Consider the following 20,158-nt stretch of genomic DNA (forward strand, 5'->3'; position numbering starts at 1 on the left):
ACTAAACATTTTTTTGCTATTTCTGCGCATAATTTTGTAAAAAATAGTAGTATTACTAGTAGTAGTAGTATTAGGTAGTATTAATATGATTAAGATAATACTCTCATTAAGAGTCTACCATGTAAACAGGAAGGCCATCCGCTCCTAAAACACATGCTGGATAAGTTGGTGGTTTATTCTGCTGTGCCAACCCCGGATTGATAAAGGGGCTAAGCCAAAAAAGAAAATGAATGAATACATATTTCAACAAATTGCATTATAATGCTCTTATAATGTTTTTAAGCAGAAAATTCATCAAAATCAATTTTCTCTCATTAATTTTAGGGTTAAGTTCCGCTCCATTCACAGAAGGAAACAACAGATTTCATCAATAAACATGACCATGATCGCTTGCATTTGAGGCTTGATTTTATTAAATAAATAAATACATAAATAAATGCATAGGCAGTGGTTGAGTACAGATAGCCAGTGTCCAACTGGAAGAGAAATCACAGGATATTTTCGTTGTATTCATCAGTACACCAGAATTCAGAAAAGAGAAAACTCTCCCTGAAAAAAAAAAATAATAAAAATGATTTCAGAAACAGGTCTACCTGATTGAAAGGTTACCCAGTTGTTTAAAATGGTCATGAGATACAATTGAAATGAAAAATTACTAATCCTAATGTTGTTTCAATCTCCTGAGACCTTTCATCTTCATAACCCAAATAAAGATATTTTTGATATATCTGAGAGCTCCCTCATCCTCCATATTGAACAACGGTTGCCAAAAGTCCTGAAATGGAACCATAACGTCTTCTTTGACTTAGCTGTGATCACATAAAGCAAACAGGAACTTTCGTGTGCCAAAAAACTGTAAAACTTGCTGCAGCCAGTGTTCCTTCCCGCGTCAGGTTAGCCTGTTCATTTACTAAGGGCAATATACTGTGTTCCCATTAAGGTCTCGGTATATTCAAATGTGAAGCATAAACTAAACATACTATATTTTGAACAAAATCCAGCCAAAATAAAGTTCTTTTTGAGTTTCAGCAGTTCAAATAAGCTCGCGAAAATTTTTAGAGCTCATTTTGACACATTTGAACTGCTGAAACAAACTCAAAAAGAACCTAATTTCTGCCTGATTTTGTTCGAAATTAAGTATGTATAGTTGGCACCATTTAGTGCCTGCCTGTGGCAAAGAGAAAACAATGTATAGATATAGCACGCCACAATGAAGATACTCTTTCTCTCTCAGGCATGATTGTTGAGTTTAGGGCTACAGACAAGCAGAGTTTTACATTTACAACCCCACCTACCCACCTCACAGAGCTGTTGAAGTGTTCAGAAACATTATACAGTTGAAGTCAGAATTATTAGCCTCCCTGTATTATTAGCGCCACTGTTTATTGTTTTCCCCAATTTCTGTTTAATGGAGGGAAGATTGTTTCAGCACATTTCTAAGCATTATAGTTTTAAAACACTATTTCTAATAACTGATTTATTTTATCTTTGCCATGATGACAGTAAATAATATTTGACTAGATATTTTTCAAGACACTTCTATACAGCTTAAAGTGACATTTAAAGGCTTAACTGGGTTAATTAGGTTAACTAGACAGGTTAGGGTAATTAGGCAAGTTATTGTATAACAATGGTTTGTTCTGTAGACTATCGAAAAAAAATTAGCTTAAAGAGGCTAATAATTTTGTCCCAAAAATGGATTTAAAAAATTTAAAACTGCTTTTATTCTAGCCGAAATAAACCAAATAAGACTTTCTCCAGAAGAAAAAATATTATCAGACATACTGTGAAAATTTCCTTGCTCTTTTAAACATTATTTGGGAAATATTTAAAAAAGGAAAAAAAGGGGGGCTAATAATTCTGACTTCAACTGTACTATCACTTTAAAATATCTTTTTGCGCTCAAAAGAAAAAGAACTTTGTTGTTCTGCGTTCCACAATTACTACAGACAATGCTATAGGCCCAGGTATACTTCAAACAGAGTCATCTTTTCATATGAACTGTTTTGACAATGTTTTTGGTACCATTTTGAGACTTTGAGCATCTCGGGACTGTTGCTGTCTATGGAGGATGAGGGAGCTCTCAGATTTGATCTATAATATCTTCATTTGTGTTCAGAAGATGAACGAAGGTCTCAGGGGATTGAAACAACATGAGGGTAAGTAATTAACAGAATAATTTTCACTTTTGTACGGCAGGTTTCTGAGCCAAAAAATGACCTAATTTTAAAATAAATTCAGTTTTTGCCCTTCTGAAATAAAAAGAGTTGTGATCCTGCAATGTCATCAAGCTGGACTGATGTGAACAACATGCGTCTGTGCATCTGTCAAAAGACAAAAAATGTGAGTTAACCAAGAGTAAACCATTGAATGCAGATGTCTTGTCAGCGGATGTCAAGTAGCTGTCTTCCTAAAGACCCCTACATTAGAAATGCATAGTTTACTTTTAATAATGTCAGAGTGCTTGTTCCTGATATTTTACAACAGACATTTTTGTGAATTACGCTCAGCCTGTCTTTGTCACATGAAATTTTGCTAATAAATTCAGTACATAACCTGATCAGAAATATCACAGCTTTATTTTCTGCAAGACGTTACACCAGGTGCTCAACCCTGGCATTAGAGATCTACCCTCCTAGGGTAGCTAGGAGCTAAAGTTTAGCTCCAACTGTCATCAAACATAACTAAACCGACCCAGCAGGCACAGGACGTCAACATGAAGTCAGATTGATGTTGTAACCCAACGTAGCGGGACATTGATTGGAAATAAAAATTGGGTTGCCAATATCCAACATCAGACAGATGTAAATTGGTTAATTTCCAACACAACCTAAAAACAACAAAATATCAACATGGCTAGGTTCACACCAAATAAAATGAGACAATTCGTGGTATCCATCGTATATTATGTGTCGTTTATCCGTGGGACAATGATCTGTCTCTGTTTTCATGTTTGCATTGATTTGTTTGCAATTTACTCGTGCAGATACTTAATTCCCAATTTGGTGTAAACCCAGCATAAAAGTGTCCACATCACCCCCTATTGGTTCATCAGGCTCTGAACATGCATCACAGTCTCATTCATTCATTCATTTTCTGTCGGCTTAGTCCCTTTATTAATCCGTGTTCGCCACAGTGGAATGAACCGCCAACTTATCCAACAAGTTTTTACGCAGCAGATGCCCTTCCAGCCGCAACCCATCTCTGGGAAACATCCACACACACACTCATACACTATGGACAATTTAGCCTGCCCAATTCACCTGTACCGTTTGTCTTTGGGGGAAACCGGAGCACCCGGAGGAAACATGCAAACTCCACACAGAAACGCCAACCAAGCCGAGGCTTGAACCAGCGACCTTCTTGCTGTGAGGCGACAGCACTACCTACTGCGCCACTGCTTCGCCGCATAACAGTGTGTTTTTGCATAAACAGCATTTATAAAAATACCTGTGTACTGCGGACATACAGTAGCCTACACTCTGCAGCAAGGTAGATCTCCAGGATCTGGGTTGGGCACCCCTGCGTTACACCCCACTAATGTTTTTCAGAGAGAGTGAAAATGAGGATGGGAAACGAATATTGTAACAAAAACCTTTCTGGACAAAAATCTGCATTTCATAGGCTGTCCGAAAGCTTAGGCAGTTGCCTCTGGAGGCAGAGTTTGTACATCAATAGTCTCAAGCCCAAGGGTCACAGCTTTGCAGGGTTTAACTCCAACCACATACCTGCTTAGAAGTTGCTAGTTGTCTTTCGGTGCATTTCAAATGGGTAAAGAGCCCTCCAAAGGGCATTTCAAAATTAAAAAATCATTGGTGCCATATTGAAGTGTCATTCCAAAAAAAGGGTTCAAAACTGGCTTCGAAGGCCCCTTTTTAATAAAAGATTTTGAAAAATACAACTGATGGACACTTCAGGAAATTATCCTTTGAACAGAGAATCTGTTTGGAGTCACACTGCATTCAATTCAGAAAGGGTTCATCCCTATGCTTCAATCCAAGGGTGTCCAAAACTCAGTCCTGGAGGGCCACTGAAAAAAACAGCTTAAACCAGCCTAGGCTGGTTGGCTGGTTTTAGAGGGGTTTTGGCCATTTCCAGGCTGGTTTCCAGTCATTTTCAGCCTGGTATTAGCTGGTCAGGCTGGGACATGAGCAGCCAAAACCAGCTATGTCCAGCTTAAACCAGGCTGGTCAAGCTGGTTTTAGCTGGATTTGGCTGGTCATTTTCCAGCCTGACCAGCTAAGACCAGGCTGGAAATGGCTGGAAACCAGCCTGGAAATGGCCAAAACCCCTCTAAAACCAGCCTGGTCGACCAGCTAAAACCAGCCAACCAGCCTAGGCTGGTTTAAGCTGGATTTTTCAGCAGGGTATCCTGGAGAGTTTAGCTTTAACCCTAATCAAACGCACCTGAACCAGCTCATCAAGATCTTACTTGATGTACTAGAAACTTCTTGGCAGGTGTGTTGAGGCAAGTTAGAGCTAAGGACACTGGCCCTTCAGGACCAAGTTTGGACCCCCCTGCTCTAAGCCCTTCACAGGGACCCTCCAAAGGGATCAGAACATAGGGATGAGCCCATCCAGAATTTATTTCATCCAGGAACACCTTGATTAGTTGGATTATTTGTCTTTGATTAGGGTTGGAGTCAAACTGTGCAGAAGTTCAGCCCTCCAGGAATCGAGTTTGAGACCTACGTTGTACATGAAGGCATCTCGTAAAACCGATTTCAGGCAGACTTCTGAAATGGCAATATGATTTAATTATGTACAACTAAATAGTGAGAACTTTGAAGAATAACTAAGGGAATATTTTCATACTACAATACAAACCTTTAACTAGAAATGGCATCAAAAGTGGAAAACATTGGTCAAAATGCCAAACTGACATCCAAATGGTGGTTCAAGATGTCATCTCTTTATTTTAGCTGTCAGAAATAAAACCCTCTGGATTGTGTGACATGGAAGGAAGTGAATCTATGCTTTCTTCAAAATTTGATTCAATAACAGGAAAGCTCCTCCAGAGACAGGAAGTGAAGAAGAATTTGGATTCGGACCTGCCTTGATGCCATCCTATGATAGAATGCAGCCTCCAAAGGAAGCCTTTTAAAGCTTTCGGACGCAACCATAATCTTAGAAAAACCTTTATGTTACTTTCCAAACCTGTGGGCAGTATAAATATCATATATGGGGCAATCATAAATAACCTTCATGCTGTACTTATTCATAAATCATGGCACAATACAATCATCAAAAATATCAGAATTCACATAGAACAACATGTCTTTGCACTTCGGTATACCACAGCCAAATTATAGACTTATGGAACAATCACACCTACATTCAAAATATGGTAACACTTTAAGTAATAATTCTCACTTTTAACTAGTGCATTATTTACTGCTTATTATTAAGATATTGGCTGTTTATTAGTACTTATAAAGCACATGTTTGACGGTTCTAATCCTGTCCAATACCTAAACCCAATTACTATCTTAATGAATATCAATAAGCAGCAAATTAGGAATTTATTGAGGCAAAAGTCATAGTTAATGGTTTGTTAATAGTGAGAATCGAACCTTAAAATAAAGTGTGACCCAAAATATTATTCACCAACACTCTGAAGCTTCAATTTTGACATGTTGAATTGCAATAACATGATGAAACATGTACGTCCTTGATGTTTGTGCATACAGGTTCGGAAGAAATATGATGTGCATAACAACTAGAGTTTCAATTCTGGGAAGTTTTGGAGATGGTAAGTATGCCAGGTCTAAATGTGTCCTTCTACCTTTACATGATAATGATAAAGTCAAAAATGGAAAAGTTTTCCCTTGCAATTTGAAAGCTTCACGTTTACACAACAATGTTTTCAAAACAAAAACGCAATGTCAGAAACACGGTATTATTTAGGACAGACCAGTATTTGGTACTGTCACCTTGTTAGTAGAGGTGGTCAAAGCAAGGCTTCATGAAACAGTTGAAGCAAATGTGTCAGCTTCGAAAAGTTTCGAAAACTTCTTTACAGTGAAACTAAGTGGTCATTTTAGTGTATTGTTCTGGAATAGCTTCAGCAAAGAAACAGTTAAGCAAATTGAGGTATTAAACCCCATGTTGTAGAGTTAAAGTGTCAAGTGATTCAGTGAAGCAGTGAGAGTTCCAGACTAGCATGTTGAGATAATGGGTTCAAATCCAGGGTGATGAAGCTATAGATGTTTGTTTTAACATTGGTCTGACCAGTGGTTCATTTGCGAATTGCGAGGTCCCAGAACAGATCGGGGTAATGGATCTGGCATGTTACCCCAGAAAGGAGAAGGGGTGGTGGGGGGTTTGTCACGGACGAAAGTAAAAGTAAACAGTGGATGGGTTAAACGGTAAAACGATTTGCTAGATTAGATTTCAGAGGTGCCGAATCCGGCTTGTTCCGGCACAAATTAAGCCTTGGGTCTGACATCCGAATGAACACTTTCTGAATAAATATGTCTTGTTTTGGTCATAAAAAATAACATTTTTAAAACACATCAAGTCATAACTTTAGAATATTTGTACTAGTCGGGATTCGTGCACATGCACGGCCGGCTAGGCTACATGAGATAGAGTTTTCTTCTAACACTGTCAGTCAAACGCAGATTCGCCAGGTTTTGAAACGCTTCTGAAATTACCAATGCTTTGAATCGCTTTAGTTACATGACATAGTGTTTTGAAACACTTTAATCATGTGACCTGGGTGTTTCAAATCACCTTAGTCACATGACCTTGGCTTTTCGAATCACCTTAGTCACTTGTTGTGTTTGTTTCTCCATTACAGTTAAAGGCTGTTTCTAAATTGATTATATTAGCTCTATGATGCAGTCTGGAATGTTCTTTTTGTTTTCCAACAGCATTATTCAAAGGACAGCCAGCATTTTCTATTTTTGTTTTTGTCAATGTCATGAAATGTTAAGGAATATTTGCATCTTACATGGTGAAAATGTAACTGTGATGTGCAGTTGAATGGAACACATTAAGGTCGAAAGTGAGACATTTCCAACCCAGGCTCTTTCTGAAAACGTAGTCCCATGGACGTTTCTGGAGACCACAAAATACATCCTGGGAGGTACGTATTTTTGCAGTTTTTGTTTTCACGAATCCGCGAGAGGATCCGCACTTTTTCATATCTCAAATTTCTCTCGCGAGTGCCGTTCGCGCACGCTGTTCTCACTTAAACCCACCAGAGGCCGCTGTCTACCGACTGTCTGTCTGAATGACTGGCCGGCCGACCAATCGACTGACCCACCCTCCTCCTTCCCTAAACCCAACCAATTTTATCGATTGACGAGCACAACCACAACTTCCCTAAACCCAACCACAATTTACAGAAGCAATCCAGAACAAGAAAAGCCCTCGTCTGATTTTTTTTGCCACGTTTTAGGATTTTACCACACTCTCACCCTGTTATTTACTTGTTCATTTTATTTTTTGGATTCTGTTTTTGTCTTACCTGATTTTTGGAACCATTCTTCCCCGGACTTGATCCCCGTCATCATGGTCATCTCTCTGCGTGTCAAGTCCGCCGACGTACTCGACGAGCTAACAGGACAAACTGGTTGAAGCTGGAAAGCCCTCCACATGGAGGTAAGCATTCAGCTGGTAAGTGCGAAAAGGAACGACATCATACCGCCCCGTAGCATTCGTTTAACAAAATTAAATGAGGCCGTAAGTACCTCCGCCTACATAATTCACCATCTCCAGAAATGTCCACGCCATCATGTTTTCAGAATGAGCCCGTGTTTGACATTTCACTGCTGAAATTTCTACCTCTGACTGTGTCTGTAATGTCTCCATTTTCAAACACGTTCATTTTTGAGCTGTTTCAAAATAAAATGCATTTTCTGTTGCTTAAATTATGTTGTGTAAACAAACAGGCAAAATCATAAAAAGATTCTTGTTTTGACTGAAAACATTGTTGTATAAATAACCATTCAGTTTTGCTACCAAATCAACCTTTTCTTGTTACTAGGTAGCCTAGGTTTTTTGCTCAGTTAAACGACTCCACATCCTCTTGCAGTTTGTATAGGACTTTAAGGCATCTCTATTTCCCCTGTTGGTGTACTGGAGGCATTCCTCCATTAGTTTGTCATGGTGAGTGTCTACAGAAAGTCGCTGTTAATCTCGTTGGACAGTTGACTGAGCGCCACCTCATTGTGTGTGGTTCCTGTCAGGACTCGTGCTGTCCTCTGAGGCGTGATGTCCAGGTAATTCCCTGTCTGTCTTTCTGGACAGAGTCTGCAGGACTGGTGGCTCTCGTTCAATCCATTAGAGACCCATGTGAGTTTGCACTTGTCCTTGGTGTTCAGGCTCGGTGTGCCTTGGTGTTGGGTGTCTGTTTGGCACACGCAGGGGCAGAGCTTCCTCTTGCACTTTGTGGCATCACGACACAGGGATTTCCGGAAGCTGGGCTTGAAGACGAGGTAGACCATCGGGTTGTAGAGGGTGGAGGACTTGGCAAACATTGCCGCCAGGGCAAATGCTATGGGAGGGACCAGGTCTGGTTCGGTGAAGGCTGCCCACATGGAGACTACAGCGTACGGGCTCCACGCCATCAGAAAACCAAAACATACTGCCACTGAAAGCTGGAAACACAAACACACACACACACACACACACACACACACACACACACACACACACACACACACACACACACACACACACACAGAGACAGAAAAATCAACTTACATTCATATAAACAAACCATGGCAAAAGCACGCTTATATGATGTATTCAGAAGAATGCAAACAATAAATATACCCTTGAATACACTATAATCCACATGAACATCATTTTTGAATTAAAGATGCCATATAAAGAACCTTCAAGGGCGTAGAATTGGCATGGATGGAGGAGACGTGTCCCCAAGAATATCCACCAATTACTGAAATGTTCCAACCAATAAATTAATCGAATTTATATGACCAGCCAAATCCAGCTAAAACCAGCTTGACCAGCCTGGTTTAAGCTGGATATAGCTGGTTTTGGCTGGACTCACAGCTTGGCTAGGCTGGTCAAGCTGGTTTTAGCTGGTCATCTCCCAGCCTGACCAGCTAAGACCAGGCTGGAAATGGCTGGAAACCAGCCTGGAAGTGGCCAAAACCCCTCTAAAACCAGCCTGGTCGACCAGCTAAAACCAGCCAACCAGCCCAGGCTGGTTTAGGCTGGATTTTTCAGCAGGGGATCCACACAGAAACGCCAACTGACCCAGCTGAGGCTCGAACCAGCGACCTTCTTGCTGTGAGGCGACAGCACTACCTACTACGCCCCTGCGTGGCCATTTTTAATAGTTTAAAGTGATATATTGTCTGGATTTGTGTTAAAGTTGCAGTATAAAAACCTGGTAACAAACTGCCAGTACTTCAGCTTTAGACTTAATTCTCTCTGTATTATTTCTTAAGCAGTATCTCATTTCAAACTACTAAAATGCCAATAAAAGTTACTTGCAGTGTTGACTGTTCAACATCAAAAATTCACAGAGAAGATAACAGACATTTTTTATGGTCTAGAATGGGCTCTGCTCACCTTGACCAGAAGCGTCTGCACATTGGAGATCTTGTTTTGAGGAGAGACGTGCTGCTGCACTGCGTGTTGAGCGCCTCGTACCGTCACCAGGATGAGCGAATACGAGAGGATGATGACGCAGCAGGGCACGATATAGCAGAAGAAGAAGAGGCAGACGATGTAGATCATAGCCGGTGTGCTGGAGCTCGGCGCGTGCCAGTCGATGCAGCAGGCGGTGCCGTAGGGCTCGGACCCGTACTGACCCCATCCCGACAGAGGACCCACCGCAAACACTGCAGCATAACACCACACACCCACCACCAGCAGACGAGCGTGGCACGACGAGAACTTATTACCTGAGGAGACACACACATTTGTTTTTGTGGAGACATTCCATAGGTCTTCATTGTTTTTATACTGTACAAACTATAGGCTGTATTATGTGCCCTAAACCCTTCCCCAATTACCTTCATAAGTCACATTTTTCCTGTGTAATTTCTGTGTCTTACCCATGATATCATACAAGTTTTTGTTCTGAAGTTTGTTTCAACTTCATTGATTTGTGTGGAGATAACACAAACATCCTTATCTGTAAACTCAACCCGTACAAGAAACGCACTCACACACTTTCTTTTAATTGACCTTATTCTAAAATGCGGAAGTGCGCTTGTTTTCGTGATTGTCTTAGAACTTCCGATTCAGTCGCCTATGGGAAAAATGACTAGAAATAATAAACGGCAGAAAACGGTCAAACTAATTGCTCTACAAACAAATGTTTGCATGACTATACAGACCAAGTAGAATAATATAATAAGAAAATATCAAATTGCAACATCAAGCAGCGCAACGAGCAGTTTTTAACGTCAAAAAATGAATGGAAGTGAATGAGACCAGAAGTCTCAAGCCAATAAGATTCAAATGGCAGCGCCCGCTCGTCTGCGGAGATTAAGGTGAATAGAGGGGACTTGATCCGCTTGTTAAGTGATGACGTATGTAATACTGTTTCCGGGTCCAAGCCGCCATTCATTTGAGTGGAGAAATCATTCGTTTATGATCGCGTTTTATTCCTGTCACACATTAAAGTTAATTTTATATAAACTCATAGTGTACACAACAATCTCTGGGCTTGCTGCATAACAAATACCAAAAATGTAACAAAATATAAAAAATTAATGACTTTCTGGCCATCGGATATTAAGCATTGATATATATATTGCGATCGTGATATTCGAAAGAATCAAATCGCTTTGTAAACGTTTATTAGTAGCATTTCATGAGTCTCCCCATTCAGTTGAATAGAGCGCTTGGACCCGGAAGCCGCTTCGCATGACGTCACACTTAACAAGCAGATATAGTAAATAGGCGGGAAAATTATATTTGTTTAAAGGAGACGTATCATGCCTCTTTTTACAAGATGTAAAATAAGTCTCTGATATCTCCAGAGTGTGTGTGAAGTTTCAGCTCAAAATACCACACAAATAATGCTTTGTAAGTCTTTGAAACTGACATTTTTAGGCTTCGATCATAATCACGGGTAGATTTAGTGATTTTGGGGCGCTAAGCAATTCCAGCCATGGGGCCCAATTCCTAAAATGCACCCTTTCTAATTTTATTTAATTTTTATTTATATTGTTGTTGTTTTTTATCACTCAATCATCTTTTCTGCATTTTAAAATAATGCAATCTTTACATTTTAAATTAAGATCAGTTTTCTTTAAATTGATTTACAACTAAAAATAATTTATTTATTTTTTTTTTTTTTATAAATTTGACTGCTGGACTGCTCCATGATGGATATTTTATTTTGAAATATTATTATTACATAACATTACATTATAATAATAATATTATATTTTATTGTAAATTATATTTAATTACATTAAAATTGTATTTGTTTAACTCTTACCATTAGAAATTTGATAGAAAACGATGTTATATATAGTTTATAGATCAAGGGTGCCCAAACTTTTTTGTATTATGGGCCAAAAGCCAAATATCATTGAGTGCCTAAGGCTGAAGGTAAATAAAGCAAGCTATATTACATCAGAGTTGCCATGTGTCATTTCCTAATGTATTTCATGAGATAATAAGGAACATTATTTTAAATCATATTAACTAATGTAGTATAACATTTAAAATGATAACTTATTGCAATAATAACAACGTAAATCACGCATTACATTTGTTTTGAAATGACAACCTCTAAATCATGCTCACATTCTTCCTATATCTTCCCATCTCGGACAGGATGGCGGGCCAAACCAAATGTTACTGTGGGCCAACTTTGTCCCACGGGCCCTAGTTTGGGCATCCCTGTTCTAGATATTTATTGGGGGGCCCTAGACCTCAGCTATTGGTTAAATCCGCCCCTGATCATAATTGTGCTATTTTGGTGGCCGTCGCTTTAATTTCAAATGAGATTGTGCTCTTTTCAAAAGAAGGCAGAGCTACAGATGCCTTTGTGTCAGCATAGTGGCAGATAAGGGATAGATTGTCACTAGTGGGTAGGGCTTTTTACCTCTGATGACACGTACAAATGTCAATCTCAAAGTGTTTCTGCAGACTAATTAATACATTTTTACCATTAGAAGCTGGTTATATTCACAAACTGTTGCCACACAACTGTGTTTAAACCCCTTATAAAAGTGTTTTTCAAACCATAGGTCCACTTTAAACATTATTAAGAGCTTAAGATTAATATGCTTAACAAATGCAAACTGTTTTAAGCTTAAATACACAAGATAGTTAAAATGAAAGTGACTTGAAATGCTTTAAAATGAATTAGCGCTCCATTTTGCTAAATTAAGCTGAACTAACATCATTCAAATGTGTCAAACAAAACACTTCTTATTGTATTAAATCACAGGTGCTTATTTTCTGTCCTTGAACCAAACAAATCTTACACAATATGCATATTTAGAAATGTTACTTTTAGAAAAATACTTTAAAACATTACATTTTACATTTATTTTGCTTTTCTGTGTATATAAAATATTTAGCTTTATTTACTTTTTTTTTTAAAGTTTAACTTAGTTATGGTTGGAATAGATTGCGCAGCACAGCTCAGATGAATCGGAATATTTATTCAGAGGCGAAAATATTGAAGAATAGATGTCCCACTTATGCGCTCACAGCACAAGATGGCGCCATTTCCCGCCAAAAGCATTTTGCGCTCTGGTAATTTAAGCAAAAATACTACTTATCTGTAAACTCAACCCATACAGGAAACGACCCACTCACCCTATTTCTTTTAATAGAGGGGACTTTATGCCTCTTTTTTCTACGATGCCTCTTTTTACAAGATGTAAAATAAGATGTCCCTAAAGTGTGTATGTGAAGTTTCCGCTCAAAATACCACACAAATGCTTTATAACTCTTTAAAGCTTCACATGCCTGTGTGTCAGCATAGTGGCAGATTAAAAAACAAGACTAAGGTCATATGCTAATATGGGAGAGATGTCACTAATCAAAATGTGATTATACAAATAATGAATAAATGTTCACCATTAGCAGCTGGTTATATTCACAAACTGTTCACACAAAAGTGTTTAAACCCCTTATAAGAGTATTTTACAAACAATAGGTCCCCTTTAAACATTATTAAGAGTTTAGGATTAATATGCATTTTGCTAAATTAAGCTGAACTAACATCATTCAAATGTGTCAAACAAAACACTTCTTATTATATTAAATCACAGGTGCTTATTTTTTGTGCTCGAACCAAACAAATCACAGAATATGCATATTTAGAAATGTTATTTTTTGAAAAATACTTTAAAACATAATTACATTTTACATGGATTTATTTTGCTTTTCTGTGTATACAAAATAATTTTGCTTTATTTTCTTTTTTTAAAGTTTAACTTAGTTATGGTTGGCATAGATTGCGCAGCACAGCACAGATGAATTGCTGTATTTATTCAGAGGCGAAAATATTGAAGAATAAATGTCCCACTTATGCGCTCACACCACAAGATGGCGCCATTTCCCGCCAAAAGCATTTTGCGCTCTGGTCCTAATTTAAGCAAAACTACTCGGGCTGTACCAAATTCTGTTCATTATTAATTATTTCATCAAATGTTGAATATGGTGGTTTGCAGCTCCAGATGTTAGTAATAGAAAGCTGTGTTTTATTTTTTCCTGAACAAACAAAATAGGTGAAAATATTGGAAACAATTCCCATAGTTTGTGTATTATATTAAACATTCCATTAGTTTAGGCAGCAAAGGTTGCGTGATTAAATCGTGAATTGTAAATCAGAGGTGTGTAAAATTCAAGATCAGATTTGTCTGTAACACTGCATAAGGGTCATTATCACTATAAAGTGCCTTTAAAGTCCCACAAGATTGAATCAGTATGAACAATAATGTGAAATAATGTTATTCTGATGTTATAATATAATTGGTTAAACCTGTACACACATGCAGGTGGAATTATAAGTTTTTTGAATTATGTTTTTGTCAATTTTACCCATATTCTTTCATTGAATGTATGTGATTTTGTCATGTCTCACTGCTCAGCCAACTTTAGTGAGTCTAAAAAGAAGCTAAATTAGATCAAATTAAAAAGATTTTAAAATATTATTATTGTCTTTCACATGTTATTTGACAAAAAAGCCATTTTAATAACTTTTATTTTGTTTTCATATTATTATTAATTATTTTGCTCGTGTCCTAGAACAGTGGTTCCCAACCTTTTTTTTTACCTGAGACCCCCTTATAAAATATTTCAAGTCCACCTCCATATATAAGTTTGCAGTAAGGATGACCAAAAAATGTATGTGGCTGGTTCAGAGACACTTTGCTTCGAGAAAAAGAAATAAAATCGTAGTTCAGGTAGCTTTCTTAGTATTTCCCACATTTTGTGTTTCTAGTGTTGCCAGCTCTGCGACCCGAAATGTTTGGAGCTTCTTCACCTAATCTGCGTCTCATTTTGGAGTCTGCTACTGTCCTCCAGAGGTCGCATTTGGCCACGGACGCATGCTTTGAGAGCGTTCATGACTGAATGAATCACACCAAGGCAACCCGGGGTACTGAAATATTAATGGCTGAACTGGCATTGGGCGGGTTAAAATGACCAAAACAAAGACAGCGTTCAGGCACGAAACACACATTTTCAAAGCAGAAAATCTGACTTTAGCATTGTTTTTTTTATAGATAAACAAGGATGTACACAGCATGTTTCTTAAATATCTGCATGATATTTTTATGCTTTAAAACAGTGGTTCTCAAAGTAGGGATCGGGACCGCCCGAGGAGTCGCAGGACAATGAATGAAGGACTAACGCTGGGTGATTTTCAAAAATCTATTTATTTTTATTAAATTATAAGAATTATCATATTTTATCCATAACCTACTGAAGAGAAAAAAATAGCCATTTATAGTTGCTATATATATTATACAGTTACTATAGTAACTTATACTTGTTCTATTGGATTGCAAATCTTAGGGTAATTATATTGATGACACAGCAATAGCATCAGATGCAGCAGATTGATTTTACAACACCAGGTTAAACTTTCTGGCACATTTACAGCACTGATATACATGTAAAAAAATTAAAACGAAGAATAGACTTGGGTCTATTGGTGTGTGTGCCATTGCATGCAAGGTTTCTGTATTTATAACCACCTCAGAGGATATTGGGGGTCGCAAGTCACTGGCATTTTCATTTTGGGGGTCACGGTTGAAAAGTTTGACCCCTGCTTTAGAAGAGTCAAAAACTTACAGTACCTTTAAATAAACTTAAGCATTCATTTAGTTGTTCGAGTGTTTAACGAGATGAAAGCAATTTAAACGCAAGCGCTGTCAGTAGCAGCAGGCGAGCGCAGAAGCTCCATTAAAAATACTGGGGTCAAATAAATGTCCATTATTTAAAGACATGGTGGGGAACAATGGAATTCAGTGCAGAGCTTCTTGTATGTTCTGAGACCCACTTTATATCGTATATCAATCAGGCAGTGAGGCACTGACTGCCAGAAAACCTTAAACGCAGAGATATTGTAGCAGCATTAACTTGAACTGGGTTACTGAAAATAAAAAGTCCTTCTGCATATACCCTATTCCCTGCTCCTTCAAAGAAACATAGCAGACTGTGAAATTCAGCAATTCCTTTCTAAAGGTTGAAACTTTCCTATCCAGTTTTGCTTTTGTAGTATTGGAAGTGAAAAGCAGGACTCATTCAAAAGCTCAGTATGGCACAACAGAATCACAATATGTGCAAAAATGAGTCAGAGCTTCAGTAACTACCGTAAAGAGAGCAGCTCAAGCGAGCTTCAGAGTTTGCCTGTAGGAAAGTGTTATCGCTCCAGTAAAGGAAAGGGTTTAAGTATACAGATAAACTCACTCGCAGCAATGAGTGTGTGAGTCAGGCTTTAATCACTTCAGCCTTTGGCTTTAAAGAGCCACCATAAAATTACAGGACTATGTAAAAAAAAAAAAGAAGAAGTATTTTACAATGGACGAATAAAAGCAATATTTAGTTCATCTAAGCTATCTGTCTTTTAATCAATCAGATGTAGTTTTTATTTTAAATTAATTAGGTTCGTTTTAAGAAATGACTCAATAGGACTTTTAAGAATTGCATTATAAAATTAGCAAGATAGTGAAATAGCTCTGCACTGTAAGAAATATATCTGTTATCGAACAGTTTTCCATTTATTTACAATTGTGAATTGCATTATGGCATGTTGATCTCTGCTTTGTCAACTTTTAATTTTGATAATACAACTCTTTAGTTTAACAAAGTGACTTTTATAGTTTGCAATAATATAATGCATAAGAAATAATATAAAGAGAAATAAGTCTGTAAAATAACAAAAAATGTACTTGCAGTTTATTATAAGATTTTTGTAGCGTAATATACCTCACCAACCCAGATGATATATCAGTTTAATATATTAAAATGTTCATAAAAGTCTCTTTTTCACACTTTTTAAGGTTAAAAATAGTTGGAAGAGAGATCAAGGGGCCATAACGCAATTCAAAAGCATCAACAAATGGAGAAAAATAAAAATATGAATTTACAAACAAGCAAAAACTACTAATTTAGGAATATTTGTTGAAGACATTTGTATTAAAAATATATATCACATAACATAAGTCTCTAACTGGAAGTATGCTTTAAAATCTACTCTTGTAATGGGTGGATGCTAGACAACAGAGATGAGGATCTACATGCAGTTTTATTAAGAATCGTCGGGCTGGCAATAGTCAATAGGTACAAACAGGAGCATAAGGGTAATCCAAAAGCATAGTCGAGGTTATAGATAAAGAGGTCGATACAGGCAGTAAACAACGTAAACAAGGAAACAAGGCAATGGTCAAGCACGGATATAATGTTAGAGGTAAACAACAAGACTCAGCAATGTATGTGGAAACGAGAGGAGTCTTTATAGTCCAGGTAATAATTCAATGTGTGTCTGTATGTGTGTGTCATCATATGGAACCAGGAACTGGTGTGTGTGAAGTGCATGATTGGGGTTGTAGTTTGGTTCAGTGTCCGAATTGTAGTACTCTGGTGATCTGCACCTGCTTGATTGCTGGTGATCATAACAGCTCTTAAGCCTGTTTCACACCGCAAGCAGCGTGTGAGCAAACAGGAGCAGCGCATGTTTTTTTCGGCGTTCATGTTAACAGATTAAAACTTTTATTCTGCACGCAGAAGCAGTGCTTCAGCACAAGGCGTGAGCGTCGCTGAAACAGCAGTGCTACGTTAGTTTCGACGCTGGGTCTATTTTTGCCGCACTGCTCACGCTCAAAGTGACAGTGCATTAATGATGACCAATAACACATTGAATGAAAGTAAAAAGTAGCAATTTTACCCAATAAATGCATCGATAATATTCACTCATTTATATATATAGTCAATCAAATGAAATTAAACTATTAAAAACAAATATTTATTTAGGCCCGAACTACAAAACCGAATATAAAACAAGTTTAGTATCACTAGGGTTGCAGGAGAGGGGAAATAGACGTGGCCGCTTTAAGACTGCTATTTACAGGTATTCACTCAAGTTATTCCACCCGGGACACGAAAATAAGTAAAACACTTCTTTTTTATTTTTTTTGTCCGTCTCATGACGAGCATGAATTAACAAAAGTAACACTAGTTTGATCATATATAAATATCATTAAAGCCCAGTTATACTTCTGATAGGATAATTTCAAATAGAAAAAGGCTGTGACTTCTGAATTTAGGAAATTGTGGGTTGTCCTTTTATTTTTACCTCCACTCCATACTTGACTTTTTTTTGGCACAGATCATATGCAATCATGAAATATAAAAAAGGATGATCAAATATGACAGAAATATAAAAACCCAATGAGGTTTAAATAAAAAAGTGTTTTTTTTAACCTGGATAATACAGCTGTTAAGGTTTTAGAATTAATAATTTACTTCTTGTGTTCATTTACAATGGGGAAAAAAAAATGTTTCTAAAAAAAAACATTTTTTTAAAGATCGCTGAGTTTTCACCAAAATTTTCACTGGTTGTTGGCAACAATGGCAACTACATGTATGCAAAACAACAACAACAACAACAACAACAACAACAACAACAACAACAACAACAACAACAACAACAACAACAACACATCTAATTAGTTTACAAATGAAGTTACATGTAATAAAATGAAATGATGCAGGGAAAAAGTATTGAACACATGAAGAAAGGGAGGTGTAGAAAGGCAGTGAAAGCCCAGACTGCAGCTGAAATCTCCCATTAGCTCTTTAGCAACCCCTTTGCCCTTCATCAATGTAAATAAATATATTAGTTGCTTCAGTTCAACATCTACATTAGCAGGATGATGAAGATGAAACCAGGGTGGACATTTCAGCAAGACTATATATCTCAAAACACAGACAAGCAGACTTTCAAATGCTTTTAGAGAAATAAAATCAAGCTGCAGAAAGGCCCAGCCAATCACCTGACCTAAATCCAATAGAAAATACAACATAAAGAGCAGTTTAGACAGACGAGACCCACAGAACCATCAAGATTTTTACACAAATCACACCTGAGCAATGCATGTGACTTATTTATGTTTGGGTTTTTACCAAAATCTGGTTAAATTCCATGTCAACAGCTCCTTCAGAAATATATTAAACCCACGACATGTTCAAAACTGATTTCCCCCACAGTATATGATATGTGCAACAAACAAACAAACAAGCAAAGAGCAGCTAGGAAGTCTTGCTGTGGACATCATGTCATCAGTTTGACTCCACAAACAGTTTAAAGGAAAAAAGGACAAGAAAAGAAAAGCAGGGCAGGAGTCTGTTCTTCAGGGAAACAAGTGCTTTACAGTTGAATGCTTCACCGGTGTGAGATGAACCCCTTCAGGAAGGATCTGCATTTTAAGGTGAAAGATCACAATAAGTGATGTGACAGCGCGGGCAGATGGTTGGGGAGAAGAGTAAAAGAGGTAATCTCTGTGAAAAATGGAAGCGTTATCTCTCAACGGCTCTTTATCGAAAATCTCATCGCGATCACATTTCAAAGTGGCTTCTCTCATGACTCCAAACTGAGCTGGTGTGTCAAATGTTCAAGTATTAGTATGAATACTATAATATTATTATAATATTACTATAAATAATATAGTAATATTATTTACTTTTCCTGTATGTACATGCATATATCTACCTATATAGGTTCATATATGTGTACATTTATACATGTGGATATATGTACATATAGTTTAGGAAAACAGCCAATTTTATTTATGTCACATATATTAAAAACCTATATCAAAACATATTTGTTTATATAGGTTCTTTTCATGTGGAAGAAACAGATTCCACAGAGGATCTTCTGAATAGTGCCTGATGGAGACTTTTCCTACTGCGTGCTCAAGGATACACAAAACCTTCTTACATCTTGCTTTGATGTACTCATTTGGCCTCACGGACGGTGGACAAAAATGTCTCAACGCAGCTCCTGGCAATGGTGTGTTTCTGTTTTCTTTGTTTTGTCCTGAAAGTCACATGGTGACAGTTCATATCACATGCATGTTTTTATGGTATAAGACAAAAAAAAAAAAAAAAAACTAAATCTGCTTTCTCACATCAACCCACCAGGATTTTCAGTTTAACCCTCCTGTTGACATATACAGTTGAAGTCACAATTATTCACCCTCTTGTGGTTTTTCTTTTAAAAATATTTCCCAAATTACGCTTAACAGAGCAAGAAAATTTTCACAGTATGTCTGATAATATTTTTTCTTCTGGAGAAAGTCTTATTTGTTTTATTTTGACAAGAATAAAAGCAGTTTTTTTATTTTTAAAAACTATTTTAAGGTCAATATTATTAGCCCTCCCCCCAAGGTGTGTGTATACAGTTGAAGTGAGAATTTTTAGCCCCCCTGACTTATTAGCGCCCCTGTTTATTTTTTTTCTTCCTAATTTCTGTTTAATGGAGAGAAGACTGTTTCAAAACATTTCTAATCATAATAGTTTTAAAAACCTATTTCTAATAACTGATTTATTTTATCTTTGCCATGATGACAGTAAATAATATTTTACTAGATATTTTTCAAGACACTTCTATACAGCTTAAAGTGACATTTAAATGCTTAACTATATATATATATATATATATATATATATATATATATATATATATATATAT

The 20,158-nt window shown here is 37.2% G+C and overlaps 1 protein-coding gene across 3 annotated transcripts in view; it reads right to left on the minus strand.

Annotated features, from left to right (window-relative positions):
* Positions 1-390: 390 nt before the first annotated feature.
* opn7b (opsin 7, group member b) overlaps positions 391-20,158 on the minus strand; it is an 80,337-nt gene continuing 60,569 nt past the window's right edge. The window contains exons 5-7 of one of the 3 annotated variants that reach the window (XR_012398216.1): positions 9,550-9,884; positions 7,475-8,606; positions 391-549 (exon numbers count right to left, since the gene is read on the minus strand). Coding sequence is in view for 2 of the 3 variants with exons in the window: in XM_021469716.3 (XP_021325391.2) it covers positions 8,124-8,606; positions 9,550-9,884 (818 nt within the window). In the remaining variant the exon portion in view is untranslated. 3 annotated transcript variants of the gene reach the window in all.

This window comes from Danio rerio, chromosome 23 (assembly GCF_049306965.1).
Source record: "Danio rerio strain Tuebingen ecotype United States chromosome 23, GRCz12tu, whole genome shotgun sequence".
Taxonomy (NCBI): Eukaryota; Metazoa; Chordata; class Actinopteri; order Cypriniformes; family Danionidae; genus Danio; species Danio rerio.